The 12,826-nt window shown below is 38.7% G+C and overlaps 2 protein-coding genes across 6 annotated transcripts in view; one reads left to right on the top strand and one right to left on the bottom strand.

Annotated features, from left to right (window-relative positions):
* The window catches only part of brf1b (BRF1 RNA polymerase III transcription initiation factor subunit b), a 79,915-nt gene that overhangs the window by 47,808 nt on the left and 19,281 nt on the right, over positions 1-12,826 (bottom strand). For all 3 annotated transcript variants that reach the window (XR_007926789.1, XM_051874782.1, XM_051874781.1), the window contains exons 5-6: positions 9,701-9,732; positions 6,721-6,793 (exon numbers count right to left, since the gene is read on the bottom strand). Coding sequence is in view for 2 of the 3 variants with exons in the window: in XM_051874782.1 (XP_051730742.1) it covers positions 6,721-6,793; positions 9,701-9,732 (105 nt within the window). In the remaining variant the exon portion in view is untranslated. The remainder of the gene's footprint in view (positions 1-6,720; positions 6,794-9,700; positions 9,733-12,826) is intronic.
* Positions 728-5,640, top strand: btbd6b (BTB (POZ) domain containing 6b). Of its 3 annotated transcripts, none has more exons than XM_051874786.1 (5): positions 728-894; positions 2,822-3,116; positions 3,200-3,290; positions 3,374-3,492; positions 4,193-5,640. In XM_051874786.1, the coding sequence occupies exons 2-5, from the start codon at positions 2,911-2,913 to the stop codon at positions 5,223-5,225; spliced, it is 1,449 nt and encodes a 482-aa protein (XP_051730746.1). In that variant the 5' UTR covers positions 728-894; positions 2,822-2,910; the 3' UTR covers positions 5,226-5,640. The 3 variants fall into 3 exon arrangements, with proteins under 3 accessions (XP_051730746.1, XP_051730747.1, XP_051730745.1); XM_051874787.1 differs by lacking the exon at positions 728-894 and adding an exon at positions 2,335-2,483; XM_051874785.1 differs by lacking the exon at positions 728-894 and having other exon boundaries at positions 2,342-3,116.

Raw genomic sequence — 12,826 nt, 5'->3', positions numbered from 1 at the left:
GGTCTGACGGGTGTAGAACAACACGAGGGTAAGTAATTAATGACAGAAATTTCATTTTTGGGTGAACTAACCCTTTAACTTTCTATCTCAACAGCTGTTTATGAGCACTATTTATTCATATCACAGATTATAAGCTTTTAAAAAGACATGGTGTACACTACAGTCTCCAGGCTCACGATGTCCAGGACACCAATATTTTAATGTTTCATAAAACATTGTCTGGCCATCTGAGATTTTGGTATGGATATAGAGGTTAGGATGATTTTTCAGTTTTATTACAATACACCATGAGTATATTAGCACCATTTGTTGGAACTTAAAGTCGCTATATAACATATTAGTAGTAGCATTAGTCAAAATTTAACTACATTAATGAATGGCTGGTCATATAATGCCAACATGGCAGCGTCCATGAGTGGGCAACTACTTCATGTAGAATAAACACAGCTTTTTCTAAAAGCCTGATATGACTGGAGTCTGCATCTCATGCCCGTTTATGTCATTTTAATCATAATTTCTCAAAAGGTGCTACTAAATTCTTTATAAAACTTTTTAATTATCAAAATCAGTGTTCTCTTACCCAAAGTGACCTAGTAAAAGTGCTTTACATCCAGAACATTTCACTCACTGTGTGCATGTTTCACAGAATCTGGCTGGCAAAAAACATCATTGTCTAAATTGTGTGAGATAGATAAGCCGCTTATCGTAGGAGAAGGATCCAGTTTCCAGCGCCGGAGCCCTCTGTTGGAGATCTGGGAAAGCTGTGCAAGCCCAACCCCCTCTCTCTCTCATAGCACACTGTAGATTTAACATGGCTCCTGGCTGCCAGTGAGCCTTCAAACATCAAACCTGAATGTATTTTCCTGGCAGCTGCGCTTCGGTCGGCTCAATAAGGTAAAGAACGACTAATGATGTACTATTTAAGTTCCTCTGCGGTTATTGCTTTATTGAATCGCGAATAATGATTCATATTACTTCGAGTCCGTTTTGGTGGACAAGTCTATGCGGACGGTAGCTCTGTTCTGCTGCTACTTTATCTCTTTAAACCCGGTTTGTAAAGAACGCTCGCGCTATAATAATTGATCGTCCATGATAATGGTGAGCACGCACGATATTTCTACCGACCACATTAAAGATTTGCTTAGTAGGTTGAGCGCTTCGTTGCAGATGTTTATCCCCTTATGAGACATTTAAGGCTGCATCAGCAAATTGACTGATCCTTCCAATGAAGTTAAAACACTGCAACTGAAGCTCGGTGTTTGTGGTAAAGCGTTACAATGTTGAGTTCTGTTTTGCGTGTTGGTGGAAAAAGTTACTTTATGAAATAAAAAAATGCCTTCAAAGCTTCGCGCGGGGATTTCATATAACGCAGATCAAATCTGTTTGGCCCCTGGTGATGATGACATGGATAACACCAAGATATGATACATTTTAATTTCTGTATGCCGTGTTGGTGGAAGTGGTGACGTGAACATATTGTCAACAATAGAGACGGGAATCGCGAATTAAACGATTCTGGTTCCGATACCGATTCCTGTTAACGATTCGGGTTGCTTGACGGCCCATTAAGTTAGTATTCTTTTAGTAGCCCACTTTTCAAGGAATAAATTGCATTTATTGTTATATGACATTATGTCAGTCAAATTCAACAGAACAGAAATAAATTCAATACGTTTATTCCAAAATGTGTGCGTACACAGACCTTTCAGTGATTTTTAAAAGCTTTTTAGATGCAGCACAAATGAAATCAGATATAAATGCATTTCGAACAATAAAATAAAATGTGGTAACATATTTCATTAATTTATTATATATAAAAAAGCGCAGTGTCCAGCATTTGTATCCTTAACTACAGGTTGTCATGTAAACAACTAGTCAGTAAATACAAATAGGCTATGTGAGTCTTACAACACAGTAGTTCGTGCTTATTACATGAAAGTAATAACATGCGAGTCAAGCTAATTCAGTAACTCAAATGTTTTTGATGCACAAGAGCCGACTCATAAGAATCATTCTTTGGTCGCGTTGTATGTTTTTGAATCACTAAAAACAGCCGACTCATAAGAGTCATTCGTTCAGGAATCGATAACATTGATCGATATCGCGCTGAACAGTAGTGTAGGAAACACTGTCAGGCTATTTTAGTATGTGTTCCACGAAATCTTTCGGTTCGTTTGTTTTTTAACGAAACGGGTCTCGGTTCCCAAGTAGTAAACAATGCGCAAGGGGTTAATTCGTGCTCGTGTGAGCGGCGAGAGAGAGGCTGGATGTTCGGCTGTGTGGGAGGCGCCTCTGGGCTACTGACGTCCGATTCACTCGTAGTTTGATTTGTCAACAGAGAGCTGGGCGTCCTCTCCCTCTACACAAAACGGGCTTTACAATACAGAGTAGAGACGCTCAGAGAGGATACGCACAGATATGTAGGCAGACAAGGACCATGTAGCACTTTTCGTGGTCGACACAGACCTCTGACTTATTTAACCGTACGTCTTTGATTTACTTACAGCGTATTGCTTTCTCTGTAATTGGCGCGAGATCAAGGAATCTTGAGGATGCGATGAGAAAAAGGAAAAAGTCTTCGAGCTGGAATATTTCCACTGGACGTGTTTGTAAATGTGCCAGAGAGGGAAATATGCAATGGAAGCGCGTGTATTGAGTGACCGAGGCTTTTAGTTTCTAATTAAATCAAAGGGAGCTGTTAGTTTACACCTGTCTTTTAGCTGCTCGACAGACTGGTGGATAGACTTGCTGATGCCAACAACGCCAGATTGCCTATATGGCAGGATCATGAAGTTTTTGACGTTTTTCCTTTTGCTTCCAGAAACCTTAAAAAGGACAAGAAAGAGTGGGAAACAGCTCAGCAAGCTGCCAGTATGCTATGAAATCGTGACTTTGTCTTTGAGGAAGAAGATGGCTGCAGAACTCTATCCTGCCAGCATAAACACCAACCTCCCAAACAGTAACAGCACAGCAGTAACAGCTGCCGGCAAAAAGACCATCGTCCAAGTCACTCAAACGGTGACCACGCCGACTACAACTGCCACTCAGCAGAACATCAACAATAATAACGTCGAGACTGCCAGCTGGCAGTCCACCCATCCGACATTGCGAGAGAGGTAAGGACGCGTTCGGTTTGATAATAATCTAGGCTGTTTTCGGTCCAAAAACATAATATTCTGTTTCATTTTGTTCTCTTCAGGAATGCTTTGATGTTCAATAACGAACTCATGGCAGATGTTCATTTTGTTGTGGGTCCTCCTGGCGCATCCCAAAAAGTTCCAGCACACAAGGTGAGCGCATCCTCCCGTGTCAAAATGCATCTCGAGTGGCTCTTTAATCAACCGTATGCTTAACCGCTTTTGTGTGCTTTCAGTATGTGCTGGCAGTGGGGAGTTCTGTTTTTGGTGCCATGTTTTACGGTGATCTAGCGGAAGGAGAATCTGAGATTCATATTCCTGACGTGGAGCCTGCTGCTTTTTTAATTCTTTTGAAGTATGTCCTGTTCTTTACTTCTAATGTATATGGGTGAATGATGTGATACTCCTTTTCTTTTTCTTGATCAATTAATTTATTCACAAATTCATATACACAACGACTTAGAGTAAATACACCCCTTTTTCAAAAATTCAACAACAGGTTCACTCTAGTAATATTTGACAACTTTTTGTCATTTGGTGCAACCAACATTAGGAAAAACATAAAATAGTCCCCTGCCGATGACATTAAGTATCTTAAAATATCAGACAATATGACTTTTTCCGACAGTTCAGGTTATGAAATGTCATGTGGTGCAACTCATAAAATGTCATGTTATTTATGAATTCATTGTTTTGTTTTTTTTTTTGTTTTTTTAAATGTACATTGATTAAAAATATATTTAAAAAACATTTTGTCAATAACAACAAATGTATGTTCATATGTTTTCAAGGTTTAAAGAAAATGTTACTACTTTTTACTTGGTTGCTTTGAGTCATCACATTGGGAATCTTCATAAATGTGTTTTTCAAAACAATATGAATCCAATATATTTTCAAGATGTATTTTAAATTAGATTTTTCCTCCTCTGTTTTTTAATCATATATTATTTGTCATTGACCCATGTATAACTCTAAACTCAATCACTGCAAAGCCTAATGCTTGTAAAACTATTGGAAAGATTTGATTTCTGAGTCCTTTTTTTCTTCACTTTCAGGTACATGTACAGTGATGAGATTGAACTTGAAGCGGACACAGTGCTGGCCACTTTGTACGCTGCCAAAAAGTATATAGTGCCTGCACTGGCTAAGGCCTGTGTCACCTTTCTGGAGACGAGCCTAGAGGCCAAAAATGCCTGTGTGTTGTTGTCTCAGAGTCGACTGTTTGAGGAGCCTGAGCTGACCCAGCGGTGTTGGGAGGTCATTGATGCTCAGGCTGAGCTGGCGCTTCGCTCTGAGGGTTTCTGTGAGATTGATCTTCAAACGCTGGAGATCATATTAAAGCGAGAGACCCTCAACACCCGGGAGGCGGTGGTCTTCCAGGCGGCTCTTGATTGGTCTGTGGCTGAATGCAAAAGGCAAGGACTGGGACCGACCGCTCGTAATAAAAGGGCAGTGCTGGGCAAGGCTCTCTACTTGGTTCGCATCCCAACCATGACCCTGGAGGAGTTTGCCAACGGAGCTGCGCAGTCAGACATTTTAACGCTAGAAGAGACTCATGATGTCTTTCTGTGGTACACAGCAGCTAATAAGCCCAAGCTGGAATTCCCACTGCAAAAAAGAAAGGGTCTGACACCACAGCGCTGCCATCGTTTTCAATCCTCGGCTTACCGTAGTAACCAGTGGCGCTACCGCGGACGCTGCGATAGCATCCAGTTCGCGGTGGACAAGAGGATCTTCATCGCAGGTCTTGGCTTGTATGGTTCCAGTGGTGGAAAGGCAGAGTACAGCGTCAAGATCGAACTCAAGCGCCAAGGAGTGACCCTGGCCCAGAACCTAACGAAATTTGTTTCAGACGGATCCAGTGGCACCTTCTCTGTATGGTTTGAACACCCGGTCCAAGTGGAGCAGGACACTTTCTACACAGTCAGTGCCGTATTAGATGGGAATGAACTTAGCTACTTTGGACAGGAGGGTATGACGGAAGTGCAATGTGGAAAGGTGACCTTCCAGTTCCAGTGTTCCTCGGACAGTACCAACGGAACTGGCGTGCAGGGGGGTCAGATCCCAGAGCTGGTTTTCTATGCCTGAAATTGTCAGGACGTCCCATTGCAGTGCATTCCGCTCACTGGAATTAGGATGGATTGAATACAGGGTCTCGTGAGGCTCTTGCCTTTATTATGTAGCAATGGTGAACTCGATGGTAATGGCTCTTCAGTATCACAATGGGCTCAGATGGAAGGAATGTTCTTCAGCTTTATTTATTGCAAAAAATATATATATTTGATTTAATTATTGACGCTGCAGCAAGCAGATCTATATATATATATATATATATATATAAATGAGATAGTTGTACTGCTCTGATAGTGGACGGAAGCCACTAGTGTGTCATGTTTTGTACATAACTTATTTGTTTTCAGCTTGATGCTGATTGACAAATAAAATGTCTTGTATTAGTGATCAGCTTCCTGAACTGCAGATTATAAATGTTTTTGTGACTCAAGTCCAAAGTTGTTTTACTTCTTATACATACACTCACAGTCCTGACTTCAGCAGCAAGAGAGGTTGAACTCAATTTATATTTTAGATGCCCTAAAAGTGTATAAGTAAATACACTTTAAAATAAAGTCATTCCAATTAGGTAACACATGAGCTTTTTCTATGTAATGATGTGCATTATGTTATAACTGAAATCCAAAAAATGAAGCCACACACCACAAATGCAGTGGGCTTGTGTAAATGAGACAGTGATTGTTAAGTGTGGATGAAATATTCATCTTGAAAGGCCACATAAAGAACCTATTATCCCCAGCGGGCTGCATGAGGAACTGAATAGGGAGTCTGTTTGAATTGAGCCCATAGAATCTGCTGCTCCACCGTTTGCATTTTAATTAAGGCTTTAGTAAACATGGAGCAGATGCAGCTTGGTAAAACAGCAGATTTTTTACCAAAAAAACCCCCCACAAAAACAGATGAATATGGAATTATGACACATGGAGCGCTGCTAATCAGACTGCATTCTGGGATTATGCCCAGTACTTTAACATTGGGATGCTCTCTGGTGTATACTTGAATCATTTTGTCTCTGCTTCCTATAATCTGATGAGTCTGTTTTAAAAACTGCAGACATGTTCTGTTCTCTTAGTGTGCACAGAAGGTGGAAAAAGGTTTGCAATGATGGACCATAATGGATTTTTTGACATGACGCAGTGCCCCCTAGTTACATCTGGCTAGACTGCAGCTCGCTATGAATATAATTTCCAGATGGGTAAAACATTTTCAGCCTGTGTCTGAAATAGTTCAAATATTGCAGAAAATTGAGCTTAACATGTGTGGATGAGAGTACAACAACAGCAAATCTTCTCCCTTTGATCCAACAAGGAATCCATAGGCCAGATCAGATGAACAGATTGAGAATACTTGTATTGATCTAGCCATGGTGTATTATTGATAACCAATTTAGCAAATGAATTGTTTTGAGAGATGCTGCCTGCTTTATTAATGAGGTTCGTTCAAAAGCACTGTTCCGGTCCGCTGAATTACATTAGATATTTCACAGAGAGGTCATTACAGGGAGACTTACCGACGGCTGGAGCGTTGATACAGAGCTCTCTAGCCAACAGGAGGAAGGTCTTTCCCAGAATGTAAACATTAACCTACAACAATATAAAAAATATAACTGAAGACTGTGAAGTATTCAATGGGTTCAACTTTACACAATCACTGATTCTTGACACGGGGGATTAAATATGTTCCATAATTACTTCTCATAGTCTTTAAAATAGCAACATTTCCACTTTAAAATTAATCAGACAGGAACATTCTTCATTTTGTCAAATCCATTACATGATCATAAAACCAGATTATAACTCAGTACTTCATAGATATTTTAGTGGAAATGGTGAAACATTCAAGTTCAAAAGAACAGTGTCGTGTTTGTCATTCATGTGGGTTTCTTTCTGTTTGCGTGCTACTGAATTTACTGCAGACAGACTCACTGCCACACCATGCTTCATGCTTATAGTGGGTCCTTTATTTTCAAACCACACATCTTTGTGGTGTGGGGAATAAATGCTCGGGAGAATTTATTTGAAAGCGTAATCTTTAGTAATATTATTAAATGCCTTTACTGTCACTTTAGATCAATTTCAGCATCCTTGCTGAATAAAAGTTTGAAAAAAAAAAAAAAAAAAACCTGAGCTCAAACTTTTGATCGGTAGAGCAGAGGTCTTCAACCCTGCTCCTGGGGAACCACTGTCCTGCAAAGTTTATATCCAGCCTGCTTCAGCACAACTGAATTTCACACCAGTGTGATTCAAGTGATTCTGAAGAGCTTGATTTGCTGGTTCAGGTGTGTTTGATTAGGGTTGGAGCTAAACTCTCCAGGGGTGCGTTCCAGTTCGTTTTTTCATGCCCTTCCCTCGCTAACTTCATTCAGTCTCGTTGACTCGGATGTACGTCATTTCTTACGTGGCATGAGTGCCCACTACTGGCGGAAACTTTGCAATGGGCTGAACTGGAATGTCCTAAGCCCTTGATCGCTTGTAATCCTCTATGGAGTTGATTAATTATTTAATTTTAAATTTTTAAAAACAAAATTGTTTAATGTAGCATTCTATATGTATATATGTGTGTTTTAAATATTTAAAAAAAAATTAATGTATCATAGAGTTGTTTGTGGTGGGGTAAATTAAATGCGATATGCAGTGACTTCACAATCTTGTTGCATTGTGGGATATGGAGCTGCCTGAAGTGTACATATGAAGTAGACTCACTCCTTCGGTCAAAATTGAGGGAGCGAGGGTATATTCATATAAACGTCCCTCATCCACTTCATGAAGTGGAACGCACTTCAAAATGGCAGCAGGGATTCCCCCGAGGGGAAGTGCTTAGGGAAGTTTGCGAGTGCTTGTCTAAAACTGGAGTGGAACGCAGCCCAGGACAGTGGCCCTGCGTCCCAATGTGCATACTATCCATACTAAATAGTATGTGAGATTAGAATAAGTCTGTCCCAAAGCAGAGTATGCCAAAAATCCCTGAATGGTCTACTATTTCCAGTAGATTTTCTAAGTGTGGATCCGTGCACACTCTTAACGGCTAATATTGCTCACACCCCATTGCACTTTGGAGGAGGATTTGGTTAAGAACTACAAACACAAATAAAAAAGTGTTAAAAAACTACAAAGATGGCGGATGTGTGCGGCCGACAGTTAAGTAGAGAGGTTTAGATAAAGGGGTTTGAGTGACTAATAATCAACAAATTAACAAAAATATGAGGAAAGTTCTCCGCATGAAAGACCCTCGACTGGCAGATCAACGCGCCACTTCTTTTCTCTCCAGAATGGTAGAAAATGAAATTTAATGAAATGTGGAGGATGATAACTATGACAAGATTATTGACAGGCCAGTTTATGGTGACAGGATGCGTGTAACGACTGAGCGTCTGTTAAAGACGCACACAAAGCTTGTATACTTTTCTGCTACACACTCAAATGTATGTACTTTTTCTTCACAAAAAGAACACATACTTTTAGGGAGTAGTATAAGTAGGCGAATTGGGATGCAGCATGGGTCCCCAGGAGCAGGGTTGAAGACCTCTGCGGTAGAGTATAAATATAGATAAAACACTATAATATGTTAATATGCGCACTTTTCAACAGAGACCCTCTAATAATGATGAGGGGGTTATGACCTCAGCACCAGGTCCCTAGTTAGCCTGGCATCCAGGCAGGATATATTGGGGTCTTGTCAGATTTGGGTGTGGCTGCACTTGCTAAAGATTCATGACATATTTGAGCCTCCACCCCAACCATCTAGTGTCTGTTCAATGGCTGATACAGTTCAGTGGACAGCTGAAGGAGTAAAAATAACATTACACCAGTGCTTAAGCACCAAAATGTCTGGCCCTAAAATAACTACTAATAAAACCTATACGGTATATATTGTCACAAAGACAGTACTGTCTATTGTTTCACAAACAAAATGTAGCCTCATAGAACCAACTTGTTGTTTAATAAAGCAATAAGGCATTAAAAAAAATCACGAAAAAACCAAGGCTTAATCTAACCCTAACATCAATAAGGTAAAATATGGTAATGTTCAATAGTTAATTATAAATTTAATTAAATAGTTTCTTAATTAATATCACACTAAGCAATTCTTGTGCCAAGTAATAGTTGGGTATGTGGATACAAAAAAACTTTCCACAATAATATAGAATTCTTATGTTGTGCAGTCACAGGTGTGAGTATAACAGCTTCTTGCCTGAATTATCCACTCAGATTTCAGAAACTTGTTGAAAAAGTGAAAAAAATCTGGCCATTTAAGCCAAGAGAAGCTAGTATATGAGGTGGACTGAATCATTTCTGACATGGTGTCTGCTTGCATGTTATGTTATATGCAATACCTCATACATCATTTCTTTCATTTGGTCATATGGAGGGTATAAAAGATTATTTGAAGGTTGAACATAATGCAACTTAGAAAAGCCGCTTAAATTGTGTTATGTTATTCAGAGAATTGTGGAAAATATAAGAAAGAAATTGAAATGAAATGAAGCCAACCTGTAAAAGATCACTCAGGTCCAGGAGCATGTCTGCACATCAGTTAAGGAAGGGAAGGAGAATGCAAAACAAATGGATTATATCATAAAAGTGTGATAAAGATCTAAACATCTTTGTCCAACTACACAGCTAAAAATAAGAAGTCAATTCTGCTCCTGAATTAATCCTGGTCACAGTGATTAATTAGGCATTGGACGGCTCTGTAATTGTCACTGGGGGAGTTTCAACTTTCGCTGATCATCTCTTTACATCAATGGGCTTCGGACAGGATCTCTTTATCTCTGCATGAGATTCACCCTGACCATCTGTTACTGCTCACCTGATCGGCACACACACCTGAGGCACGTGTCTCCATGGTGACTAATGCCCCCTTTAGCACAGAGATTAGCATCACTACAAGACCAGCTAATCCCACTTTATCAGGAGTCTGACGGCCTTAATTACGGCCTGGCATGAAAGAAAGAGAGTATTTATACTTGTATGACTGACATCAGTGATATTGATAACTGTCTTATCTACAAGACCAGATATGAACCATTGACAAAAACTGCAGCTACACAACAAAGGGTCAAAATGATAGTGATAACAGCATCTGTTTAAAAATAATGATACAAACACATGCAAAAAAATGTTATTGGGAGATATTTTTAGCGTTTAGTATTTTAGTCTCTATATAGTTTTTAAATCAATTTTTTTTTTCTCATTCACCAAGTGGACACCAATGTCTTCATGGTTCTATCAATCTTGTAATTATTAACAAACCACTTTATTAATGCTTATGTCTAGGACAATTTTTTATTGTCTACAACAATATTCAAAGGTCCCATGACTTAAGGCCCATTCACATCAAGAATGATAACTATAAAGATAACAACAGCAATAACTATATTATCATCCACACCAATGAACTTAAAATGAAAAACACTTATGAAGCATTTAGTAATCTTAGTTTATGTTAATTTCAGTGTTTATTAATACATTATTAAAATCAAAAGTTGTTGTTGTTGTTGTTGTTAATATTATTTAATGGACCTGAGCTAACAAGAACTAACAATGAACAGTTAAACTTAACAAATATCAATAAATATTGTGACAAATGTATTCTTCATTGTTAATTTATTAACTAATGTTAACAAATGGTACTTTTTTGTAAAGTGTTATCAAATATTTAATAAGAAATATATATCCCCAATAATTTACATGACTTTTTCAGGTCTAGAGATCACACGTTTAAAATGAATGGGTAAATAAAACTTGTTTTGTCTTATTTTAATGAATTATCAGTCAACTTGAGGCTTCCCCTGGAAGTTTACTGAGGCCCCCTAGTTGAGAATCACTGATCAGGGATACAGCAGGTGTTCTTGCAGCAGGTATCAAACTATTTCATGTGATTTCTGGTTTCAGATACTGATCTGGTTCTATTTGATTGTGATGGTCTGATTCAACTTCATTGTTCTTACTTAAAGGATTAGTTCACTTCTGAATGAAAATTTCCTGATAATTTACTCACCTCCATGTTATCCAAGATGTTCATTTCTTTCTTTCTTCAGTTGAAAAGAAATTAAGGTTTTTGATGAAAACATTCCAGGATTTTTCTCCATATAATGGACTTCAGTGGAGTTCACTGGGTGGAAGGTCCAAATTGCAGTTTCAGTGCAGCTTCAAAGGACTCTACACAACCCCAGACAAGGAATAAGGGTCTTATCCAGTGAAACGATTGGTCATTTTTTTTAAATGATCAAAATTTATACTTTTTAACCACAAATGCTTGTCTTGCACTGCTCTGTTCACATGTGACCTTTCAACATAATGCGTAGGCTGAAGTACTGCAGTAGGGGGAAAAACTTTGTCCTCCAACTTCAAAATCGTCCGATATCATTGTTTTACCTTTTTTTGTAAATGGCCTTTGGCTTAATCTTTGCAAAATTTCTTTGTAGACACTGGATCGGTACTTCCGCCTACGTCACGCATGACCTTTGTAACGTGATTACGTCATGTGTGCGAATCGCAGAGCTAGTGCAAGACGAGCATTTGTGGTTAAAAAGTATATACATTTTAATTTAATTTTTAGAACATGACTGATTGTTTCGCTAGATAAGACCCTTATTCCTCGACCCTTAAGCTGCATTGAAACTGCAATTTGGACCTTTCACCCATTTGCTAAACCTTCCACCCTTCCAATCCTGGAATGTTTTCTTCAAAAACCTAAATTTCTTTTCGACTGAAGAAAGACAGACATCTTGGACGACATGGGGGTGAGTAAATTATCAGGAAATTTTCATTCAGAAGTGAACTAATGTGGCACCTCCCACAATAATCAAAACCTATGAAATTATTTTAGAAAAATATAATGCATTTATTGAAAAAAGTTTTTAAGGCATGCAATGCACGACTTGTAGTGTCCACTATATTTGTAAGATGCATGCATTTGAAGGGCTCCTTGTCTTTAAAACTGGGCATTTATGTAAGAAATGTACCAGCAAGCAACAAACCAAGAATCTCAGCATGATGAGCCTCTGAAATCATGACCAGTCAGCCCAACATTCGACAGATCAGGTCAGTGAAGTTCACTGAGACAATGTTTCCAGAACAGTCAATCTTCACCTTAGAGAACCTGGTCTACACAGATGTGCTGTTCCTAAAATACACTACAAAAATGTTAAAACACTGCTGAATGGCTAAAATGAACAAGAAAATGCTGAAACTGGAGAAGGCTGAGATATTTGAAAGAAGCTGAAGTTTAATAATTTCACACTTAAAAGCGAAAGTCGATAATTTTCACATAAAGTAATTAAATAGTACTTTATGTGAGAATAAAAAAAAAATAATACAAGTGAATTTAATATAAGTGAAAACACTTGTCCAAATAATTCTGTAATTCATCATATCACAAAGATGCATGAGATAAATGCAGCGATATTTGATAAGGCAAAGCAGAACACATTTAAAAATAGTCCACTATTTGGAATGGGTTTGACGGTCTGTAAAGAACTTCTTTGTGTTTCTGCTGTTTAGCGTGAACTACCGAATCTTTGCAAGTGACTGAAAGAGCCCCACCCAGGGACAGTTAACAATTCTCCTTTGGCAACTCAAAACGGCACACCAGGTACCAGTCAGGCCTGAAAC

The sequence above is a fragment of the Ctenopharyngodon idella genome, chromosome 20, assembly GCF_019924925.1.
Source record: "Ctenopharyngodon idella isolate HZGC_01 chromosome 20, HZGC01, whole genome shotgun sequence".
NCBI classification, from domain to species: domain Eukaryota; kingdom Metazoa; phylum Chordata; class Actinopteri; order Cypriniformes; family Xenocyprididae; genus Ctenopharyngodon; species Ctenopharyngodon idella.
This window is presented reverse-complemented; position numbering and strand designations above follow the sequence as displayed.

Bases quoted from the DNA above. Each gene is read 5' to 3' on its own strand.
- btbd6b (XM_051874785.1), top strand. From the start codon at position 2,752: ATGCCAACAACGCCAGATTGCCTATATGGCAGGATCATGAAGTTTTTG. The intron at 3,117-3,199 runs GTAAGGACGCGT...TGTTCTCTTCAG, and splicing joins CATCCGACATTGCGAGAGAG to GAATGCTTTGATGTTCAATA. The intron at 3,493-4,192 runs GTATGTCCTGTT...CTTCACTTTCAG, and splicing joins GCTTTTTTAATTCTTTTGAA to GTACATGTACAGTGATGAGA.